General features: G+C 31.6%; 1 protein-coding gene across 2 annotated transcripts; it reads right to left on the reverse strand.

The window, feature by feature from the left end:
- Positions 1-5922: 5922 nt before the first annotated feature.
- On the reverse strand, positions 5923-18836 carry Ack (activated Cdc42 kinase). Of its 2 annotated transcripts, XM_068773279.1 has the most exons (10): positions 18596-18836; positions 18267-18520; positions 17604-18021; positions 17003-17204; positions 16662-16857; positions 16030-16155; positions 15387-15463; positions 10592-10822; positions 9123-9248; positions 5925-9037 (listed from the first exon to the last, which is right to left on the reverse strand). In XM_068773279.1, the coding sequence occupies exons 1-10, from the start codon at positions 18680-18682 to the stop codon at positions 7944-7946; spliced, it is 2811 nt and encodes a 936-aa protein (XP_068629380.1). In that variant the 5' UTR covers positions 18683-18836; the 3' UTR covers positions 5925-7943. The 2 variants fall into 2 exon arrangements, with proteins under 2 accessions (XP_068629381.1, XP_068629380.1); XM_068773280.1 differs by lacking the exon at positions 10592-10822 and having other exon boundaries at positions 5923-9037.
- Between the last annotated feature and the right edge of the window lie 669 nt (positions 18837-19505).

Here is a 19505-nt window from a genome sequence, read left to right on the forward strand (position 1 = left end):
ATAATAATAAATTTGATAACTGCGTACTTCGTTATGTGAATCATAATAATCGTTATGTAAATGAATGAGTAAACGAAGGAATGTAAACGATTGCGATGATGTCTAACTCCGAGTTTATTAAAGAACGAATTACATTTGTCATGTATTAAATTTGGACGTTACGTTAAATGGTTCCTTATCACTTTATAATTAATTTTGAAAATGTGAAACTCAGTTACATTATAATATAAACGTTTGAAAATAAAATAAGAATTTTTAATGTTGCAACGATTTCAATGCGAAATTTAAAATAATTTTTCATACCGCTGCTAGTCGAAGCAAAATTTTCCAGCGCTCGCTTTAATCAAATTTATTCATAACTGGCGACGTAGATGCGAGGGGTCATGCCAGAAGATAAATACATTATAGATTATTCTATTAAAATTCAAAAATGTTTACGCGTTTTAGATTTTTATCCATTATTGTGAGCTTTTTTTCTGGACTTTTATGAGAGGAGATATGTCGTCATCATCTTTTCAGCTGTAAAAGGCATCTGCTGGACATAAGCGTCGCCCATAAATTTTCAATAGAACTAGTTAGAAGCAATCTCTATGAAATACGTAGAAGAAGTTGAACTAATCAGAAGAAAATAGGATAAAAGATCTTATTATATAAGATTTTAGGATAAGAAATCTTGTAGATAAGCAAAATACTTTTCCATGTTTAATTATAAAATTAAACATGGAAAAATACGCAATTAATTAGTCCTGTCATTAACAGCGGTGCCGTCAAAATAATTTTATTCCTATATTATTTTGCGATTTAAGTAGGCGCAGTAGAATATAGCATTTCAAGTCTCTTACTTAAAACTTGTGGGATATTTTCTACTTGCGTCAGATTAATAATTTTGTAATAATTTCTATTAAAACACAGTTCAGAGTTGCCTTCATCACCACGCGAGACGAATTAGTTGAAATTAAATTAAAAAATCCCAAAGAGGCTTCTTGGTCCAAGGCTATTCAGAATATTTAGAAACAAACCTGTCATGGACGATTTTAAAACAAATTCAAGTGTAAAGTACAAATAATGTGTGACTGAAAATAGTTAAAATACATTAATGTTAAAATATCGTGAATTGTAAAAGCCGTTGCATATTACCAAATTTAAAAAATACGCATTATGCATTGTGCCCTTTATTTTATTTGATTTATAGTTACAAATCAATATTGTCGTAAAATGTTATGAAAAAAAAACCTCAACACTGTAGACTATCGTGTATTTTTTTGCTATCTACACCTATAACAATGTGTTATATAAAATATGGTAACAGTTCAGTTTATGTTCACTACTTCATCTTCAACTTTTAATAAATCATTTTATCTTTCTTGTTTATTTGGTAAACCTTTTAACAATTTGTACTTTCTTTACACTCTTGATAGTATTGTTTACCATACAAAATGCCATTATATTATACCGAAAGCGTACTGAATACTGCATGTCAAATAAAAAAATATCGCATTTTGTTCTTTTGGAGGGTTAATATTTACTCGAATATTCATGATAGCGTTAAAAGAAATGGTTCTTTTCTTGTTTTATCTGTAAGATATCAACATAATATAAAAATATACAGTTATTGACAGCATACAAACTGCTGCAATACTTTCCACTAGGTGGACCAACAACATACTTAAAGTCGCAGGAAGCTGGATGCGGGAAATGCACGACTAGTCCTTGTGGTGATGTTTGGAGGAGGGTTATGCCTTGCAGTAAACATCTACCTGATGATATCGTGATAACGATGATGAAGTACAATACCACAGCAGTATTACAATTTAAGATAGTACTGTAAAAATTGTAAAAATAGTATCTTTTTTCCAAAACAAAATAATTTTTTTTTTTATGTTTACTGCAGAAATCTTTATTACCATTATAAGACACGTTACGGTATCCGAATATATCTATTTCACATGAGAGGCGCATCGTTCTTTTGAGAGAAATTTTAAGGTCACTCTAAACAGTATTGCTGGTCGAGTATCGATTTTCAGTATGCACCCCGTTTTATCTGATAGGTCAAAGGTTACAGAAGTCCCGTCTATGCGAATACAAGAATATTTTTGATTACTGTTTTAAAGATGCAACCAAATTAGATCATTATAAAAAATATATAAATGATTTATGTAGCTTATTAAAATAGTTGTTTAAAAATGTTATTTAAATTTTATATCACTGAATTTTATCACATTTGAAAAAGTATAATAAATATAAATTAATTTTTTTTCAATTGTGTTATAATAAAAAAAGTGTAAAAATGTTATTAGTTGCGAGAAACCGAAAGACAATAAGGTATTTAAATTAAAAAAAAATTCCAATAATTAAATCAGTAGACCCACTTTATGGGGCAGCGTTTTTGTAAGATTTTTGTATCTGGTATTAAATGTAATTACCCCGTAGTTATACATATAAAGCATATATACATATTTTCAAATTCTAAAATTCTTTATTTAACAAATGGATTACCTCTCTCCGTCAGCTAAGTGAATCTATCACCTGTTTCAAATCTGAGAACTGGTGTAGGAAACTAAGCGAGACTATATTTGTTAGGTAAATTAAAAAATACAATTTAATTAACATTAAAAAAGCGTGGAAAAGAACACATTATCCACAAAGTATGTTATCTTCTATGAAGTAATTTAAAATGTAATAACCAATAGTGCAACGTTTAACCTTTAACTATGGACGTCATTTTTTTGTCACACTACTATGGACGCGCGGTCTCCCGGACCGCTATGTTCTGAAGTCCAAATATTACGTAAATATTAATTTAATTTGTACACTATTGTATTTATTGTTTTTTAGGTATATTAAAATTAAATAATTTCGAGGCTTTTAATCAATCTTTCTTTATTTGTAAATAAAATAAAGCATACCAAAAATTAAAGGCACTTTTTGGCATACATTTACTAGAGATCAATTGTAGGACGAAAAACTCGAATGAATTAAACTTTTTAGAAAAAATAACAATCAAAACTAAAAATCTAAGGTTTAACCTAATATAAAAACGAATAAAAGTCTTCTCAAATTAAAACAAAAATTTTTTGACATTGGTCCAATTGTTTAAAATTATTGGCAGTCCTTGCACAAGGGTTTGGAACACTGTAAACATATGACCTGCCTAAAACTTATACAAGTGTAATTGGACTTTCTCTTTAGATTTGTTGGACAAAGATGACATGTTTTTCGTTTTAATGAATCACTCTCCTGGCCAGGGGGTTCATCTAGGAGCATATCTGCCCCTAAAACTCGATTCATTGTCATTTTCAATTCGTTTGGTATATTTGGTGTTATTGCTGGTCTTTGCATATGCGGAAGATCATCACTAAAGATTGGGCTATTTTTTTTAGGAATACTCCTCTTTTTATTTTTTTGCTCTGATGCTCATTGTGTAGTATATGAGCATTTATACCGCACAAGTCAAGAATGCAAGTAAGTAAGATAAGTCAAGAATTCAATATTCATTGACATTTTGAATGAAAATAACATAAAACAATCAAATTAAACGAAATCACAGTTTATGTTATTTACGCAGGAAACGTGGACGTGCGGTCCGACAGACCGCGGTTAAAGTATAAAGTAAAATAACTCAGTTAATTTGTGTCCGCCGACACAACCTATCATCTCATTATACGTTTCGGCGCTAAAACTGAAGCTACTGAGAGCATTAAACACGGGGAGCAAGGGGAAAGGAGTAAACACAAAAATTACAAACTGCAAGCGGTCTGTGAGACCGCGCGTCCACAGTTAAAGGTTAAGCAAGAGCTTTATGAACGTTAATTGTTATCCTATTATAAAGGGTATACAATGCCGATAAAAAGATTTACTATATCAAAAAACCAAGTATTAAATACAAAATGGTATTGCTTCTGGTACACTAAAATCAATTTTTGTGAAGTAGATTTTGCGTAAATTTTATTTAAATTAAACTGGATATAATTAACGAAGTTATCATTATTAAAAAAATGAGTAGGTAGGATCTTATACATTTGGCAACCAAGACATACAAGCACCTAAATCAAGTGATCGCAAAAATGACACACACTATATGAAAGTCAACTCTTAGCGAAAGCGAGATAATATCTTCAACAACAGTTTTGAACCTGTTTACTACAGACAACTAAGAATTATTTCTAAACGTTAGCAATTCTTAGTTATTTTTACGCAAAATATGTGTACTTTTTATGTTACAAAAACTATTTTTTATAGCTACTCAACACGAAAACGGGCTGAAGTGTAGATATTATATTGCGTATTTCACACTTCCTGGTAAAATCATTACTTATTAATTTTTGTGGAGTATGTTGTGTGTTTGTCAAAATTTTCATGCATGTATTAGGACACCATAAATAAAACCAGATCTAAGCGTTTTCTTGTTTATTATCAAAATTATCCTACAAGTAGGTACTCATTTTTATACGCACATATACATTTGTACAACGGCATAATATTTTCGTTTACAAATATATTTCGTATTCACAAATAACGTAAAATTATCAATTGAAATATCGGTTAGTCGAACGTTCTAGTATTAATACCTAAGAGTCTAAATTCGAGAAACTTAACCTATACAGAATATCTAAATAATTAATACAAACATTTCGAATACGACGAAAGAATACTATTCCTTCGGAAAAGTAAAAAAATATTAATATCATGTAATCTGCACCACAGGGGAACATTATTAGTTTAACATTTATCTTAAAAAATAATATGAACAGTCGTGAAAATTTTAAACCTACATTAAATGTATCGAGATAGAAAAATTAAATAATTCGAGACAGTTATTCAAAAACAATATTTTTATGGAACTTCGAGCACTTGTTAATATTTTCAATAGTTAATATTTATATAATTTGTGGGTTAAACTATGTAAAAAATATAGAATTAGTAACGCATCTACAACTGTTTAAATATATAAATCATTTGGATACTGAATACATAGATATAGACTAAAAAACATTGAGTTTTTTTTTCAAAAAGCATTATAATGCTACTGAAACCGTTATACCACGCCTTAGGTATGTGTGCGGCGAGACGGGGGGAGTATCGGCCGCTACGTTCCGTCAGTCCGCCTTCAACGCTCCAGCTCTATTTCCCTCTGCCTCCATCTCACCGCCCTTTACTAAGGCGATGTACAGCTGTTTCGTTAGCACTATAACCTCATTTTACAGTTATAGTAATAACTTTAATGTATAAAACTATTAAATTTTGATACTACAAATTCGAATTTATTATATTTTCAACGGTATGTACTCGAAACATTTTTATATTTAGTATTATAACTTACTTAACAGGTACTATGGTGAGGCACCGCATATGAAAATATTTCAATTACCGAATAAACATGTCTGCTTTTATTAAATCTTAATAGGATTTGTGTGACTTAACATAAAAAAACTATTTTATATTTCTTTACTTTAAAATAAACTATTTAAGGAAACCTGGATACAAAAACTAAATTTTAGAGGTTAAAAAAATTAAATTCTACTAACCGAACTTTGCGCGATTTGTATTTGACAATAATTGTAAAATAATTTATATAGTAAAATACTTTTTTTTTAAATATCTAAAATTACAGACAACGTTCCTGTAATACATAAAAATCTTAAACAGTCATTATCAATAGGTACTACATTGAGAGAAGAAATGAAAAACTGGTTCTTGGTCTAATAAAAAAGGAACGTACAGTTGTCTTGAATATTTGTTTTATGGTTAAATTCCTAAAAATGTCCATATTTTTAATGCGTAAAATATATTCTTAGGCAGAAGATACATATAAATGGCAAGATTGAAGAAACAATGGATATCACTTGAAAATTTTAATAAGACAGAAAATTAAATAATAAATTTGTATAATTCTAAACCATTTGGTAAAAAATTATTATTTTTCTTTATTCATCAATTGCTTACACGCGACTTAAAAAAAAATAAACTCGGTTAATGAACTTTGGGAAAATGAATTGAAAATGAGCTTTTAATTTTTTTTAGTCGGAACTTTCTTCTATTTTTCCAAAACTTGACATTAAAAATTATAAATACAAAAAATACAACAAAATTCTTCCTCGTCGAAAACCTTATTAAACTAATTAATTGGATTCGTCCACTAATTTGTCTTTAATTGACTAGGCGCAACGTCTTTTCCTTTATGAATTTTTGATTGTGGACTAATTTAGAACATTAAACACACACACAATATATACATAATTTTTTTTTTGTCGAGGCAAGAGGAGGCGGACAGTGCCTGCAAGGGAAATTTCTAAAATAACGAAAACTTGCCATAAAAAGTGAAAAAAAATGAAATAAAAGATATTTGGATTTTTTTCCAAAGATATTATGATTAAAAAAGATAAAATAATTGTGGACTTTAATCGTCATTATATTCGAGAGTAAGCATGCATGCCCCCACAAAAGAAGTAACAAAAATATTACTATTTATGTTTTTATATTAAATTCTACACCTTTTAAATATTATTGTGACATTTAAGATTGTAAAATATTCGAGTCAATAATACCACAAAACTGATAAAACCTACTTATATTCGATGTTAAACACGAGGATGGGAACATTTCAAAGAAGTTATCACAATATTTACAAATTATCCAAACACATTTCACAATCATCAAAATAAAAAAATCTGTTCTAAAAACGCAATAAAGTGATTTATGCTAATAAACTCAGTTTACACAATAATATTGCTTTTACATATTAATATCATAAATTAACACATAGCTACCAGTATCTTACATTTCACACAGGTTTACATATTGTATATCATAAATAAACCAAGAATAAGTGACTAATGTATTTACGAGTATTTGACGTTACAATAATTACTTTTAGGTTTACCAATACATTTTTTGTTACAAAAGTACAAAACACAAATCAATTGCTGGCTTTCAGTTTTACTTAAGTCATGACACAGTGTTTGTATTTCTTGATTATATATAAACTTCAAAAATGACTAAAAGTACTTTTAATGACTGTAGTTATTCCTCTTATAGCGAACACATCTCTACACACCATGTCCCTCCTCCAAGACCACAATGAGGCTAAGATTGTCCTTACCAATCCTTTCTCAAGATTACCACAACACCACACCACACCATCCTGTGACTGAGAACACTACAAGCACAGGCCTCACCACAATAGCAACCACTTCAACCAAGTACATTTCACTCAACAATGATGGAACAAAATTAATCACTATTCTTTTCACAAATTGCACAGCTGATGAGAATAGTCAACCTGCTCCCAGTCTCTGAGTACAGCAAGGGCAATAAGAGGTAGGATCTGTATGCCACCTTCAATTGCTGATTAATCTTCACTGCCATCTCAAGTCGCACATTTACAGTCACCACACTCAAACGTGTATAGCCTTCGTGTAATCAACATCATAAATTTTGTTAAGTTATCAGACCCTTCAGTTCCGCGAACTCAATTTCGATGAAGCTGCAAAAGTCCCCCGGGCTATTAACAACTATATCACCTACAACCATGCAACGTGCTTATTATTTTAAATATTATTGTCAGACGTCTGCTGAACGTAGGTCTATATATTTTCTAATTACCGGCCTGCATCCAGCCTTTTCCGATGACTTTAACACCTAATGGTTGTGTTACACTGCCCTGGCTAGTCTGTGGTCTCCACTCCAAAAACTGTTACTTCAAATGCCGCGGGGTCATCAATTACTTTTGTTTTTCGCATCTCTTCATTCAGTCTATTAGAAATATTCTGAGCATAGCCCTTTCCGTGACTCATTGAGCGACTGTAAACAACGACGCCCGAAGACTACTATACAAACTTTTCAACTCAATGAAGTTTCGGGTGATCCATATATATGTACAATCAAATCAATTCGTTAAAACTGAAAGCTAGCAAAGTTTTAGGTGTAGTATCAGGAATGTAATACTATTTGGGTTTGGAAGGACAAGGAGGTGCCGGTCTGTGAGGTCTTGGAGCAGGTTCTTCGTATACCTCATCGTATAGACATGCGTTGGTGTATGTAGCTCTGTTAGAATACGTCCCCTGTTCAGTTTCACCGATCTCACTGTAGATATTACTAGAGGTCTCTGCGACTTCATCGTAAGCCCGGGCGCTTGAAGTTGCGGCATTGAAACCGTAGTCAGCGTAAGCGTACAAATCAAAATCAACATTCTGATATTTTAAAGCGGAATAATTTTTAGAGTTCTCTAAAGAATCGCTAAAATTTCTCAACTTTTCGCTCTCTTCGTATTTCGGTACGTAAATATTTTTTTCGTAATGATTCTCTTTCGTCGTTTCGGTTGGTGTTGATAGTTTCGTGTAGTAATCTTGTGTTTCTAAAATGTATTGTTGTTGGGCTAGATTGGATTCATAATTGTTGTAAGTTGGAAATTCTTTGTATCTATTCTCATTTGTTGTAACGCTTGTTGAGTATTTGGATGATGTAGAGGGCGTTTCGCGGTACGCACTGCTGTTCGCATATAAGGCTTCGTTGTTAGTATTTTTCGATCTAAGATTCAATGATTCAGAAATTCTGTCGTCCAGCGACATCTGAGCAACAGACGTAGTAACATCCTTATTTATTTCGTTAGTTGAATAAATTTTCTCCGTATATGTGTTCGTGTTTGTATTATTCAAGAGAGTGCCGTACGGTGTATTATTTTGAGTTGAGTAATTATTTCTATTAGTGGTTAAATTATTCGTAACTTGCGACGTCTCGGTATTAACTTGCTGGGAGTAGTTATTTGAGTAAATGTGAGATTCGTTATTGCTAAGGTTAGAAGAGTCATTTAATTGAATTTCGTAATTTGGTCTACTTTGAGGAATGTCTTGATAAGAAGTCCATACTTGTGCTGTTTCGAATGGGTCAGAACGACCATCAAATGTGTTATTGCTTTGAGTAGATGAAGGTACATTAAGATTGTCTAATGATTTTGCACCAAATAAATTAGGATAATTTTGCGAAGTGGAATAAGTGGGTAGACTTTCTATACTCGGCTGTCCCCAGTCCGGTTCTTGGCCTGTAAATTAAATTCAATTGTGACATTAAATATAACAATTTGCAAGGTTGTTCCAGAAAATAAATAATTTGTAAAAATTACTTACCTATTTCGGGTACATCAATTGGTTCATCTAGAATGGACACGGCGCTGTCGTTTAAAGGTTTTTTACTCGGAGAATTTACTTTAATAGATGGTGGTAGATCCAAGTCTATTAACAAATCTTCTCGTACTGAAATTGATAAATAAAAAAAATTATTTATGTTTTAATACATTACAACATATACAGCAAATCATTTATAATAATATATAAAGCGTCTTAGGTTTAATAAAAAGAGCAAGCCATATGCTTCGTTGAGTAATAAAATGATGTTAAGAACTCGTTGGAATGCACTTTTTTTCTAAGTGAAATGAAATATTTTCTATCGGTAAATGCTGTTTGGCATCTTTCACTCATCAAACGCACGCACATTTATCAAAAGTATCTCGTTTTTTAGAGCCATATTTACCGTTCTTATTGTAAATATACCGTTAACCACGGGTAACAAACTAGTTAATTTCTATTTCACAATTTATATTTCAATAATTTAAAATTGATATTGCAGAGTTATTTATTTTACAATGTACATTATCAGCTCTAAATTACTAGAAAAATGTCTTTAAACAGTTTCCAAAGCACTATATTTACATTACCAATATTAGTGTTTTGACATTTATTTATTTAAACATTTTTTAACAGTTTTATGTATGGCACCGAAGACTTTCTCTGCCAGTTAACCGTTTGGGCGGTGCAGAGATAAATTATATAAATAAAGGTATGTGAAACTAGTTAAAATCATAAAACACAAAAATAAAACAGTAAAATCAAATTGAAAAGTAAATTAAGCACATAAACACAAACTACACAATATACTAATGGTTACTACACAATATATATATATATATATATATATATATATATATATATATATATATATATATATATATATATATATAATTAGCATTAATTGCGGTAATTGAAATCATTTGCATTTAATGGTAATTTAAAAATACCTTTCGTTGAATTTTTTTTTGTTTTGTAAACAAAAATCGTTTTGACTACTATATTACATACAACGTAGTAGTATAGTAATATACTCTATATACATACAATATAGACAGGTAGAAGTGGTGATGATAATCATCATTTCACGCCAAACACGTCCATTGCCTAGATATAGGTCTCCATACATACATAGGACCGATTGAAAGTGGCTTTCATCTGAAGTATTCCACCTTAAGTCGACTGTCCATGTCGGTGCACATACAGGGCTGTGCTTGTCGGTACGTGTTCTATATTACAGAACCTTATGGCGCAGGTTTAATGGACTATGCGGCTCACTTCCCAATCCTGAACTATGTTTCATAATTTCGTTTCTCTTCGGGTCTCTTTAGTCAAGACACGATAGAGTTGTAGAGCATAGCCCTCTCCACAACTCTCTCTAATCTCGCGAGTTTGCAACGAGATTCAAAGACTTGTGAAACTATGATAGATGAGCAAGAGTTACAATGCCTTTGCTGTTTGTGAAACCTTACCTTGATTTAGGCTCTTTGAGTGGTTATCCCGGGCCGCCCTCGCTATTCTCTGTGCGTCCAGGGTGGCTGCTCTGTCGTTGACCAACTTATTGTAGTTGAAGTGCTTGCTACCCGAATTTCCGGCGCGGGTGGTGGGCGGTTGAGTGGACTCTATAGTGCGTCGTTTACGGAGGACTACAGCTGAATCGTCCGAAATGCCGTTCACAGGTGAAGACATTGTCGTAGATAGAGCTGTCGGAAATCATAGAAAATTTATAATTTCTTATGAGGATCGCAAAATGTTTCGCTAAGCGACTTGATAGGCCGGCTAACTTAGCTAATATTTTTTCATATTTTCTTTAAGGCACGATAAAAGATGTTATGAAAACTTAATCTTAAACTTAAACACCAGTTCCCGGCTGCTCATCATTTGACGTAATTCATCAAATCGTGTAGTATAAGACAATGAAAATATATTGGTATTATTACTAATATTACAGTGCATAAAATAAAATTTATTTTTGTAAATATTCTTTGATTAAGACGTAAGATCAATAAATCAGTGAAAAGTGATAATGATGATAAAAGTTTAACTCATCGTTATATTCTTTATGCAAAAGACATCCTGTACAATAATGATTTTTTTTATTATGCCACCATCTAAACCTCTAACGTCTAATGGCAGTCTTTTTTTCTAAGGTATAATTTTTTCATATTTTTTTACAATTATAGTTATCATTACATTGATTTTAGACAATTTTTATTACTATTTCTAATTTTTCTTTGACAATTTTCTAATTATTTCTATTTCCTCTTTTATTTTACTACTTTCCTTGTTTGTTTAATTTTTACATTACTTTTGCCGGGGCTTACCGGCGTGTGGGCGTTATTTATTTTCTTTCCCTTTACCTGGGTGCAGCGAGCTGCCGTACCTTGCCGGAGCTTCAAAAAGTGTTTTTTATAAAGAGATGTGGCACAATTATTATGTGTCCTGTACAAGGTGTCCGGTGACAGAATTCGGATTTCAAATTTAATTTTTTCGTAATCGTTACGCAGGAGAGCGGGCAGGGCGCTCTAGTATCTAAGACACAGGTTAGGTCTAGTTTTAATGTTAGTGATAAAACGATATAATAATATACAATATTATTATTTTACCACACATAGTAACAGCTAATAGCTAGGTTAACTTGCTTACGATAATATTTCTAGAAAAAATCTAAAGTATAAAAAAGTTTATAATTTTACCGGTCAATTTCTACGCAATATTTCTTTGTATCTTTATAATCTATGTTATGTACCACCTCGTTATATTGATTTCATTTTCAGTCCATAGACACCTACTGCAAGATATAAACCTACCAGAAAGATATCTATGAGAGGATAAACGCTGCTGCCCATCTTATGCAAACTTGTTTGTGAGCAGTGGCAATCTCAGTCCTCTACCGCTAGGTTGCCACTGCGTATATTGATTTATAATATCGTGTTTATTTTTAAACAGTAAAGTTATTTCTTTCGTTAATAATATTAAAAGATTATGTCATGTTTCATCTGTCAGTCAGATGATGATAAACATTACGAGACGATACAAATTAACAACATCCATTGCTGTCAGCATAGGTTCAAATAAGTGACGTTTATATATAATTGAATTATAAATACGAGATGATAAAGAAGTCAGTTAACGGTGAATAGCATCTGTCAAGGTCGAGTACAGTAACTAGTACACTACTACAATTGTTAAATTATACGTATACGGTAACGTTTATATTATATAAACGACTTATTCAGATTTGTAAAACATTTTTTATAGTGCAATTTTTATTATAGTAATTAAAAGTATTTATGAATAGAGATTCATTTATAATGCGCCGTAAAAAACTGTCTATACTAAAACTTTGACCGAATTTTTTAAATAAATGGAATACCATTCTTTAACAAAAATCCGTAAAACTTTCTTTTTCTTTTCAGCCGATAAACGCCGGCAAGGTCTGGGCTTCTCCAAAAGTTCACGATTATCGGTCAGGCGCTGGTGCAGTGCCCTTATCTAAGTAACTATGTCATCGTCCACCTAGTGGAGGCCGACCCACACCACGTCTACCAGCTCGTGTTCGCCATTTTGGAAAACATTATTAAAAGATTGCATAGTGTAGTTCACAAAACAAAGCTATTTAAATAACAAAAATCAAAGCTATTTAAATAACAAAAATCCTCGACAATGATGTCGCTTGATTATTTTGGTTTCTTTAACGCTATATCTGACAGAAAATTTACATACATAAATCAATATTGTTAAACCTTTGTTAAAAAGATGTGATTTTGGAGACTCCACGACTGTAACGCCTTACGAAGCAGAGAAGAGTAAAAAATAAAATAGGTAAAAAAGTTGACGATCAATAAGAGTTTTGTTAAAAGTTATACAATACAATACTGTATAAATGAGTTTTATGTTTTATTTAATAAATGGCCTTGTTAGTACGGGAAAACTGGCACGAGATATCCTTTTCCACAGGATGTAGAAATTAGTATGATCGCGGCTCCGAGAATCAGGCCGTCGGGCCGGAGCTTCTACAGCATTCTACTGTTCAATATCATGCGTCATTACGGAAATTCATGCAGATATATAAAACCTATTAACTATATCTAGGTTCATTTTCGATATTCTTTATGTTATTGTCTCAAAATTGCAACCCGTTAAACGGTTGCCTATGTTTCTTTAATAGAATCTATTTTAAGATAGTCGTACCATTAATGTGTTAACAATTTATCTAAATCAAGGCTCCGACCTTTCTTCATTTCAATATCCTCATAAAACTTCTCTAGTACCTACATAACTCTACTGTTACTTCTAAAATGTAATGTACAAATAATTTGTCAATCGTACGATCATAGTTATAGCCTGGCTATCTTAATAAGTTATTGGTGATGTAGTTCAATATAAACCATTCATTGTAAACATTACAACATAGTGCGGATACAAGCAGATACAAAGATGCGGGTGTCGCAAGACCTGACATTGCAACCACTATTGAGGGTGTCCTATGCCTTCCAGTAGATGTCGATGGGCTCAGACGGTGATGATTGTAGATAATACACATGATAATAATGTTTTAATTTCTGTATTTTCGACATTACTAATATAATTTTGCCGTACGCCTTATAGTGTCCTAGGGCCTCTAGAGTTTCGTGTACCAAAGGTTGGGAATCGCTGACCTAAACTCAATTTTCATTTTCAATTTTAACATAGGATGTTATAATTATATGAAGCGGTATTTGCGTAGTCCGCGAACAGCGCCTTTTGGCGCTCGACTATAGACACTTTTTCTCGGCGAAAAGCGCCTTTGGGCGCTTGGCTAATAGACGCTTTCTCTCAGCGAAGAGAGCCTCCTGACGCCATACATTATTATCGTGTCAATAATTGCATGATCATGATCATTAAAATGTTTGTTACCAACGCGATAATTGCTTAAACTTCCTGTGCGGATATTTTGTCACATTACTAAATATTGATCAATATTCATCAATTTTGCCCATATCATGGATAAATGGATAAGAGAGTAATTCATATTAAGGCGCTCCGCAGCGAAAGAGTTAATGTATATTTAACACGTACATTGTTTTGTGAAGCAACTACGACGGAAGAAAATCGAAAGTAAAACTCAACGTGGCGATGTAATGTAAGCGATAAACAATATGTAACAACGCAATAACTTGACCATGTTAGTCGACCGCGGCTACGGTCCTTGCATAATTATGAACGGGACTTAACACGTAAACGATAACTCATTGATTATTATATTTACATATAAGACTTTTTATACGTGCCTTTGGTTAATATATGTTTAATAATCAGAACCGGATTTATATAAAAATGGGTTTACGTTCGCCTATTGTCACTTCTCATATTTTGTAAATTACATTAGAAATAAAAAAATCATCATTATTTTTATACATCAATGTTTTGTGAGCTATACTATGCAATCCAACATAGAATACAAACGAACGGCCCTAATGAGATACACGTGTATGGCGATTGCTTATAAGTGTAAAAGTTTTAAAGAGATGAATGTATAGCTAATTAATATTAGCTAGTCTGTTATTTAATGTATGGTACAACCTATACAAAAATAAATGGTTTAAAAAATATTAAATAACCTAATGGCAATATAGTAAGAAAAAGCGATTAAATATAAATTAATTATTGTTATCTATCTCTTCATGCAGACTATGTACTGTCAGTTTTTGGCTTGATGCATTCCAGTGAAAAAAATAAATTAATGCAACATATTTCAAAGTGATCCCATTATTCAGACTGATTGAGAATAGGTGTAAAAGCTTGTAAGTTTTCTGCTAACAAAAGAGCTATACATTCTTTCATTCAAAAGGTTCTCAATCAAATTGTATAGATATTAAGTAATGAAATATTTTGTAGTTCTAAAATGGTTTGAAAAAAAAAAGATATACAGGGTATTGTAAATATTTTAAAACCGTAACTATATTATTTAACAGTGTATCATTAATTGATTGTGAAATGAGTGTATAAGATTCTTGCTCACAAATGAGCTGTATGTTCACTCATTTAAAGACATTAAATATATATATATATATATATATATATATATATATATACATATATACATACATATATATATACATATATATACATACATGGATATATACAAATGCACAAGTATCATAAGCATTATAAGTCAATTTCACTGTAAATTGCAAGGTTGTTACACTTTATGCACATGATTACTTGTTTTGTGAAGTGGGCAAATTTAGTTAGTTAACAAATAAAAATATCAATATAACCTACCTTTTTTAATCGGCGAACTCGATTGAGGCTTTTTTGCTGACTGTGGTGTTTTGCTTTTAGATGCGCTCACTAATGTACTGAAAAGAAATAATTTAATTTGCACTTACTGTACTTAAGCTATATGCATTTGAGATAATTTATACTTTGGTTAATACTTGTACTGCATATTTTTGGTTCTGCATTTATTTATTTTTTTATTTAATTTGGCATTACAGTCAAAAATTATACCAGTATCCTAACATTAAAGAAAACTGAACCCTAATACATAAGCATATAAAGAGTCCTTAAATTGTTGTAGGATATTACATGGTGTAACTTCTCTGCGGGTGTTGGATTTATCACATGGTACAGAAAGGACTGGTACCATGCATATGGTTGACAACCCACATAGCAGGTTTAAGGAGGCCTCCTTGGTAGTATGCATTTATCTTAACACTATTGTTAACCAATAATCAAATATACTCAAGAAGCCAATTACAGCTGTGAGCTGTATTCATATTTTAAAAATCCAATGACTAAAATTTATTATCATATTTTTAAATTACAGAGAATTAGGAATTCGAGTATGTAACCAGAGTACTAATAATTACTATTTATTACTCACACTATGAGAAGAAGAGATAATTAACATCATTGTCCATACCTCGGAAAGAGACCAACTTCCAGTGTCCGTTGATTCTGACCCTTCCACCAATGCAATTCTGGCCGCTTATCTATTAATATTATTGCATCACCAGCTTCTATTGTCATTTGACCCTGTCTATGGTAGCTTTAACAAAAATAATGTCTTATTAAAATTAAAAGAAAATATAAAAGATTTTTTTCATTTATTTTACTCTGTAGGCGGGCTAAGAAAGACCGGTCAATAAAAGAGGCCGTGGACATCTTTTAGCTATGATGATGATGATGATTATGTTGAATTTGTAGGTTATAGTCCGGCGACACTAAGGTCGTGTGAAGTCACTATATATGGGCAGCGTAAAACCAGTCATCATGGGTATCTTCTGGAGAAACCTACCACCTTGCAGAGGGCGTCTATCGGCTGATAGAATGATGAATTTTGTCACCTATACTTTTGGCCACAGTCCACCACTGTATGGACACCTACAGGCAACATAATAAAAAAGGAGCAGATCTTACAGCCAGTGGCTTATGGCCTCAAAAGAAAATCAATGTGACACTGTGGATATAAAAATAATATATAGCATTATAGGCTACATAAAATACTTTTGGCATCTGAGACTAATATTGCTCCATGTTATGAAAATATCTTACCTTATACCTGCAAGTGCTGTTTCAAACTTATTTGTTTCCATATAACGTTGTATGCCAGCAAATGTAGGCCGCTCTTTGGGATTGAGATCCCAGCACTGCATCATCAACATATACACATCAGGTGGGCAGGCTGATGGTGCTGATAAACGTTGACCTTCACGCATTATAAGACGAAGGATCTCTGAACCATTTAATCCTATAAAAATGAATATTTGAAGAAACGAAAAATGAATATTGGAAGTCTGTTTGTCTGTCTGTCTGGCATTACATTTTGATGTATAGAAATGAGTTAGATAAACTTACTTTTAAAGAAAAATATATTAATAGCTGGAAAGACATACCTATCCATGGTTCCTCACCAAATGAATACATCTCCCAAAGAGCTACTGCAAACATCCAAACATCAGATGCATGTGAAAATTGTCTAGATCGCAGAGATTCTGGTGCACACCAGGGAAAAGGAACTCTTCTTCTTTCACTCATTACATAACAATCGTCTGCATCTGGTAATGCTCTCATCAACCCAAAATCCCCAATTTTTACCTAAAACAAAATTTTATATATTTAAATATATATCTATATATATGTGTATATATAGATATATATTTATATATAGTTAAATATATTTAATGGATTGATTGTGCTCTTATTTAGTCATTTACACAAACAATTAATATTAACACTTAATTTAAGTTATTTTGGTCAATCAATCAGTGTTTCGCCCACTAGGTGATTCTTGTCACTGAATCATGTGACCCATTTCACACTATTGCAACACACATCAATTGCACCTGCTAAAATATTTCTATTTATTATAATTGTTCATTCTATCATATACTGTTTTAGTGTCATTTCTCAACTTTTTTTTTATTATTGTTTTTGGTGTCATTGTGTTTATCTTATATTGTTCATGAATTAAAGTATCAAAATCAAATTTCTTACCAAGTCCAAATTAGATAACAGTATATTCCGGCAAGCTAGATCTCTATGCAAGAATCTAGACTTTTCCAGATAAGCCATACCAGCTGCAACTTGACCTGACCATTTTGATATGTAATTAAGTGAAACCTTGCAATTTTGAGCTCTGATATAATCCAACAATGCTCCCATATTTGCTAGTTCACACACCATCATCAGAGGGTGAAACACAACTCCATGTAATTTTATTAAATTGGGGTGTTTTAAACTGTGCATTGCTTCTACTTCTCTTCTAAAATCATCATATACTCCTGGTTGTGAGAAAGCATCAGCTTTAAGCACTTTTACAGCTACGGGCACCATTTGACTTGATTGGTCTGATAGTCTCCATTCTCCTCGTTTCACAACACCAAATGAACCATTACCTAATTCATTATGTAACCTGAAAATTTAAGTTATTTATTTTAAAGACAACCCACTTTTTTAATTTATTTCATTTTTGTAAATTATGAAATCACTCATAAACAGAGGTAATTTAGCAGTCATAGCATATGTAGATTTTTTACTTAACATATTCATACACATTAACATGTTCATATAAATAGAATTTGAGATACTATAAAAATAAAGCTTTTGGAGTTCAACAAAGTTATAATAGTTAAAATAAAATCTTCATTATTAACATACACAATGTCTTTCTCCAATATAATACAAGTTGTACTTCTTGTATCAGCAGGAGCTTGTTGCTTCAAAGCCAAGTCTGTTTTTTCACGAGTTACTGAGCTTGATGAACCAAAGAGTTTATTCCAAAATTTTCGGTTCCACAGTTGAAGTTTTTTCTTTCTAACAGCATCAAATAATCTTCGTATGCCAGGTTTACTGATGCCAATTCTTTCGAGATCTTCTGCATGCACATAGTCAAAGTGAGCTAATCTTGTTATCTAAAATAATATCCAAAATAATTTATGTTCTTCCAAAACTAAATAACAATTAATTAAACATTGCGCTTCGTTTACCTGAAGTTGGTCTCTTATTGGTAAATAAAATTGTTCCAGCTGCACATTCTGTAAGATCTCGCAAAGCCATTCTGTACCCGAATCCATTTTTAAAATAACTCTCTTAGCTACCTTTGAAAAATATAAATTGGAAAACTGCTAGAAGTTAACATTTCAAGCAGGAAGCACAAATTATCGAGGAAAAATGTTGAGGCTTTGCTATAAAATCTTAATTTAAATTTACTTAAAGCTTATTTAAGAATATAATTTCACTTGTGTGATCTTTAAGGTTTTCATAAAATCGTTTAAATAATAGTTACATTTAAAACATTTATAACAACACAAAATATCACGATTAAATTTCACTACATTTCAGAACAGCTCGCTGTTTTTTTTAATTTTTAGCACTGACATCTGAGCTTTTAGCCAAAGTAACTTGATCATATGTGAAATCATGAAATTGCAGTTAAATCATTTCGGCTAAAAGTAAATACTTTTTAAAGTCAATAAATTAAATTGAATAAATGACAAATAAAGGACAGATTAAAATGTATACGTTGATGTAAATGGCTGGGACACGAAAATAGCGTAGTGGATACATATTCACACCAGTTATCGCTATGTTTCCAAATGAAATCAAAAATAGCACGACACAATTTTCATATGACGATATCATTTACCTATTATCCTGGTTTTCTCCGTTTACTGAAAAAAAAAATATTTGCAAAGTTAGACACATTGTGTATTACCGAATTTGTACAAAGAACAAGTAGTAGTATCAACTGATGCCAAAAAATGAAATAAAATTTACCATACTTATAGCTGCAAACATACAATGGTTATGTTTTTTGTTTAACATTAAACGGTTGTAATTTATTTATTTTATTGTAATAACTAATGTTAATAAATACCGGCAATAAAAACTTACAAT

This window comes from Battus philenor, unplaced genomic scaffold, assembly GCF_028537555.1.
Source record: "Battus philenor isolate CCGP_79_NKW_IND1 unplaced genomic scaffold, ilBatPhil1.0.hap1 SCAF_6, whole genome shotgun sequence".
Classification (NCBI taxonomy): Eukaryota; Metazoa; Arthropoda; class Insecta; order Lepidoptera; family Papilionidae; genus Battus; species Battus philenor.

Excerpts from the sequence above, each read along its gene's own strand:
- Ack (XM_068773279.1), bottom strand. The coding sequence starts at position 18,682 with ATGGATTCGGGTACAGAATGGCTTTGCGAGATCTTACAGAATGTGCAG. Across the intron at positions 18,022-18,266 it reads ATATTGGAGAAAGACATTGT|GTTACATAATGAATTAGGTA; the intron begins GTATGTTAATAA and ends TTAAATTTTCAG. Across the intron at positions 16,156-16,661 it reads ACAGCACTTGCAGGTATAAG|CTACCATAGACAGGGTCAAA; the intron begins GTAAGATATTTT and ends TTTTTGTTAAAG.